This window comes from Phoca vitulina, unplaced genomic scaffold, assembly GCF_004348235.1.
Source record: "Phoca vitulina isolate PV1807 unplaced genomic scaffold, GSC_HSeal_1.0 scaffold6, whole genome shotgun sequence".
In the NCBI taxonomy this organism is placed as follows: domain Eukaryota; kingdom Metazoa; phylum Chordata; class Mammalia; order Carnivora; family Phocidae; genus Phoca; species Phoca vitulina.
This window is the reverse complement of record NW_022589709.1, coordinates 50958949-50964617: the sequence shown is the minus strand read 5'-3', so window position 1 is coordinate 50964617 and position 5669 is coordinate 50958949. Positions and strand designations below refer to the sequence as shown.

Below are 5669 nucleotides of genomic sequence, written 5' to 3'. Positions count from 1 at the left end.
TTCTTTCTTTCTTTCTTTCTTTCTTTCTTTCTTTCTTTCTTTCTTTCCTTTTCTTTTCTTTTCTTTTCTTTTCTTTTCTTTTCTTTTCTTTAGATTCTATTTATTTATTTGAGAGAGAGAGGAGAGACCGAGCACAAGCAGGGGGAGTGGGAGAGGGAGAAGCAGGCTTCCCACAGAGCAGGGAGCCGGATGCAGGGCTCCATCCCAGGACCCTGAGATAATGACCTCAGCCGAAGGCAGACGCTTCACCGCCTGAGCCACCAAGGCGCCCTCCGTCACTTTCTTCTGTGGCTCTGTGAACACTTGGTTAGGCAGGATGTAGGCTGGATATGTCATTTGTATGTGGTTTCTAAAGTTTAAGGCAAATACGGGAATGACAGCATACATTGTTCAGCTTGCCATGGTACTTGCTTCAAAGTCAGAGCACAGATTGTCTGAACACAAATAGTGCACCGACCCGTTCAGTGACCCTGAGGTCAGAAGCCTTGCCTGCCCGCTGGCCTCCATAGGAAGGTGTCCAGGAGGCCCACGCAGCAGCAGGGCAGTCCCTGCCCGTGGCCTGCGGTGTCCTCATGGGTGCAGAGGGAACGTCCCTTGTGCTCTGGGGATCTCCCTGTGTCAGACTTTGGGAGAGGGAATGGCAGGTAGGCCGGGCTGGAAGCTGTCTGACAGCCAGAGTGAGAGAGGGGCCGTCATTGGGATAGTTAGGAACAAATAACTGTGGGTCGTGTGTAAAAATAAATTTAAATACTGTCAATTTTTTTGAGTCCTAGAAATCAGTTTTATATTTCACATGTACCCCACAACCTTCCGATAAAAAAAAAACCCATTGTAAAAAGCAAAGATACAAACAAAACCCAATAATCCCATCACCCAAAGAAAGCACTTGTAAGCCTTTTGTATACTCCTTTTGTCTTTGTTTAAAGTACTTTTATTTAAAGATTTTATTTCTTTATTTACTTGAGAGAGAGGGAGAGCACATGAAAGCTTGGAAGGGGGGGGAGGAGAGGGAGAGAATCTCAAGCCGACTCCACACTGAACATGGAGCAAGGCAGGGCTCCATCTCACGACCCTGAGATATGACTTCAGCTGAAACCAAGAGTTGGACACCTAACCAACTGAGCCACCCAGGAGCCCCTAAAGTACTTTTATTTAAACAATTACCGCTGAAAGATTGATCTCTGTAATGACCCTTGTTTGCCTTGCCTTTTTTGTTTAGGAACCAATAGAACCTCTAAAGGAAGAAGTCTCATTGGTAAGGTTGACAGCTCATCTCCTATCACTGGGAAAGGAGTTACCGTGAAGCCAGGCTTTTTTGTGGATGAGTTTTCTGCCTCCGTCCTCACTGGAAAACTGACTACCGTCTTTCTTCCAATTGTCTACACGATTGTATTTGTGATTGGTTTACCAAGTAATGGCATGGCTCTGTGGGTCTTTCTTTTCCGAACAAAGAAGAAGCATCCTGCTGTGATTTACATGGCCAATCTAGCCTTGGCAGACCTCCTCTCTGTGATCTGGTTCCCTTTGAAGATTGCTTATCACATACATGGCAACAACTGGATTTATGGGGAAGCTCTTTGCAAAGTACTCATTGGCTTTTTCTATGGCAACATGTACTGTTCCATTCTCTTCATGACCTGCCTCAGTGTGCAGAGGTACTGGGTTATCGTGAATCCCTTGGTGCACCCCAGGAAGAAGGCAAACATTGCCTTTGGGGTCTCGCTGGGGATATGGGTGCTGATTCTGCTGGTTACCATCCCCTTGTATGTCGTGAAGCAGACTGTGTACATTCCAGCTCTTAACATCACAACCTGCCATGATGTTTTGCCTAAGGAGGTGCTGGTAGGGGACATGTTCAATTATTTCCTCTCTTTGGCCATTGGAGTCTTTCTGTTCCCAGCCTTGCTCACGGCCTCTGCCTATGTGCTAATGATCAGAACACTCCAATCTTCTGCGATGGATGAAAACTCGGAAAAGAAGAGGCAGAGAGCCATCAAACTCATTGTCACTGTCCTGGCCATGTACCTGATCTGCTTCACTCCTAGTAACCTTCTGCTTGTGGTACATTATTTCCTGATTAAAACCAGGAGCCAGAGCCACGTCTACGCCCTGTACATTGTAGCCCTCTGCCTCTCCACCCTCAACAGCTGCATCGACCCCTTCGTCTACTACTTTGTTTCACAAGACTTCAGGGATCACGCGAAGAACGCTCTCCTTTGTCGAAGTGTACGTACCGTACGGCAGATGCAAATATCCTTCGCCTCAAAGAAGTCCTCCAGGAAATCCAGCTCTTATTCTTCAAGTTCAACCAGTGTTAAAACCTCTTACTGAGTTTTTCAGGCCCTCCGTTGGTTGTTTTACAGGAGGATTTGGAGCCTGCTTAATGTTATGGGTATGTTTCTGTTGTCCCCTGACCGAGTGGGTCTCCCCACATGCCATGTATATGTAGCACCTCTCAGGATTGCTGGAAGCTTCCCTGTTTGCATGAGGAAAGTCCCCCAAGTTAACAGATGTCAGTTTTAGAATTCCGCTACTCAGATGCTCCCGGAAATGGAACTAACAGAAGCAAACTTTTCAGAAGGCGGTGAAAAATCAGAAGCTCAGTGACTTGTACAAGCTCTTGGCTGGAACTTACAGCCATATTAGAGGTTTAGTGTCCTCAGAGATGATCAGACCAATGGACTGACTGTACAGATGAGGAAAGTAACGAGGTGAAGAAGCTACGCAGAGTTGGGTCGCTTCCATTCCAACCAGGGGCAGCTGGTTAGCATTGGACCGTAGACTTGGAATGTTAGTGGGGTTCTCCTATCACCTCCTTGTGGATCTTGTTTAAAAATGCAGGTTCGAGAGACTCAGGAATGAGAGAACTCAGGGTCTGAGTCAGGAAACTGCATTTTAACAAGCCTCTGCTGCAGATGCTCATGCACACCCAGGTTTGAGAACCACTGGTCTGGGTGCCAAGGGAGAAGCAAACTGCTTTGTGTCCCTTTTATGTATAGCTTGTAATGAGATCTGTTTGTTGTCTCATTAGGACTCTCAGTTATTTATCAGCCCTTTGAGCTTTTGAATATATCCTTATCGCTACAAGGAAAATACATTGAAGATTTTAAATGTGGAAACACAAAGTTCATGTAACTGTACACTGACTCAGAATCTTAGGTAGTCTGAGGTATAGATGGTTTCAAAGTAAGAGGGGCATTTACCACTTAGTATTTTTCAAAAATTATAGTTGGATTATTTATTGGCAGTTTTTTTCACTTGCTACAAATACGAAATTGTAATGCCTCCGCTGGATTTGAACACATCTGTTGGAAAAGAATGCTAAAGAGATGTGATATATAAGATATTTAGAGGGTACTTATTCCAAAGTGAATTTATATAACTTGTATTTGTGATTTTTTTTGAAATAATTTTATTGTAATGATTGATTTACAAATAACACATGACCCCCCCCTTTTTTTTACAACTTATTTTTGAGTTGTGTGTTTTGTGGGTTTTTTTGAGGGAGGGTGTGGGGAAAGGGTAGCTCCAGCATCACTCCTGTAAAAAGAAATGATGTGATGCTCACACCATAGTTCTTAGATAAATAAGGCCATGCAGTACATACTGCTTGAGGACAGTTGTTTTCACTTGACAGTTTAGAATTTGTTCCATTCTGTGTCTTTCGGTTGACCTCCATTTTTAATGGATACAGACTTGAATTTGGGGGTATACTGTGATGTAGTGAGTCGTTTCCCTAGCGATGTCTCCTGAAGTCTCTTTTTATTGTTGTTGTTGTTATTAAAATGGTGCTGCATTGGACATCTGTGTAGACATCTTTGTGAGTATTTCTATAGGATAAGTTCCTGGAAGTAGAATGACCAGGTCAAAAGTCAGATGACCATTTAAAATTTTGGTAACTCTTGCCAAATTCCCTTCAGTAGTTTATATTTCAACCAAAATAGTACATTTGTACCTGTTTCCTGAAATGCTCCTCCACATTTGACCTATCAGTCTTTTGAGAATTTTGCTAATCTGACTAGAAACAGAATCTTACTGTTTTAATTTGCACTGAAGCAGCATAGCCTCGTGGCTTAAGAGGGCAGCTCCTGAGCTGGCAGGCACGGCTGACTTCTGACCCCATCATACCTCGTTTTGTGAGCTAAGGGAAGATCCTTCCCTGTGCCTTAGTTTCTCATTTGTAAAACGAGGAAAATGATATTTTCCTTACGGAGTTATGAGGATTAAATGTTCAGCACACATATGCACTCATAAATATCACTTAGCACTGTGACTGTTACACTGCTAATGGGATTTCATTTCTGCTGCGCCCCCTTTCCCCTCCAGTTCCCGTTTATACCTTGCCTTCCCTGCAGGCTCTGCTTTGAGTCTCATAGCAGGCTGAGGTTGTCTTCATTTTCCAGGTAAGAAAGCAAAAGATGGTGGGCACAGAAGAAAAGGAAGCAGAAGCAGATGGCTCACAGGGGCCCTGCAGGTGGTGTATGGACTGATCCAGTGGAAAAACTTATTTTGGTATTTGCCATTTCTTTTGTCAATCATTTTTATAATACATGCTGGTATATTAAACTGAACAAGAACATATGAAAATTTTCTTTCCTACCTATGCCCATTCTCTTCTCCCAAAGGAAACAAATTTTTATAATAACTTATCTATAAAATGCATATCTATATTATATATTAAATATATTAACTATTATAGATCTTAAATATTATATAATAAATATCTTAAATACATGAATATATACATGCGCACACATGTTAACTTATAAATCCATTAATATGGATCTTCCTAATTATTTTTAAAATGTTTTTTTAAAGATTTTATTTATTTTAGAGAGCATGCACGGGGGCGGGGGGCAGAAGGAGAGGGAGAGAGAGGATCTTAAGCAGACTCTCACTGAGTGCAGAGCCCCACCCTTGGCTCAGTCTCACCACCGACCGAGATCATGACCTGAGCCGAAATCAAGAGTTGGATGCTTAACCAACTGAGCCATGTAGGCTCCTCTTCCTCATTATTTTTAATGACTAGGTAGTATTCCATGTATGGATGATCATTATTTAGTTCCCTAAGGAAGAGGATTGTTGTTGTTGATGTTGGTTCATTTTTCATCAAACTTTTTTTAAGATTTATTTATTTATTTGAGAGAGAGCGTGCCCGTGCATGTGAGCAAGCAGGGGGAGGGGCAGAGGGGGCGGGAGAAAGCAATCTCAAGCAGATTCCCTGCTGAGCACGGAACTCCATCCCACAGCCCGTGAGTTGAAACCAAGAGTTGGACTCTTAACTGACTGGCCCACCCAGGCACCAGTGGGGTCCAAATTTTTAAAGCAATCTGCAGATTTGAATATTTTGCACTCTGCTGGCTCCACTCAAATTAAGAGGGCCTTCTTAATTTGAAAGCGAATGTGGATTTGTGCCAGCACTAATGCTAAACTGCCTGGTTTGGAGTTGTTTTATGCATATTATCTGGGTGTCACTTCTGTTGTTTGTAGCAGCGGTTTCAGACTAATTTCCTGGTTACCAAGAGCTCATAAATCCTGGGGCTGTAATCTCATCATATGCATAGTTGAGTGATTACAACTTTCTTCTTGGAACTTGAACTCACTGGAGGCCCTTGGGAGGATTGAACTATGTTACAGAATCAGGTAAATTTTGTCACTGCTCCCCGCCC

At 42.9% G+C, this 5669-nt stretch overlaps 1 protein-coding gene across 1 annotated transcript in view; it reads left to right on the top strand.

Annotated features, from left to right (window-relative positions):
* Nucleotides 1-4572, top strand: part of F2RL1 (F2R like trypsin receptor 1) — a 14765-nt gene extending 10193 nt beyond the window's left edge. Inside the window, exon 2 of the mRNA XM_032403499.1 lies at nt 1220-4572. Coding sequence (XP_032259390.1) covers nt 1220-2331 — 1112 coding nt within the window. The 3' untranslated portion in view covers nt 2332-4572. The remainder of the gene's footprint in view (nt 1-1219) is intronic.
* The last annotated feature ends 1097 nt before the right edge of the window (nt 4573-5669 follow it).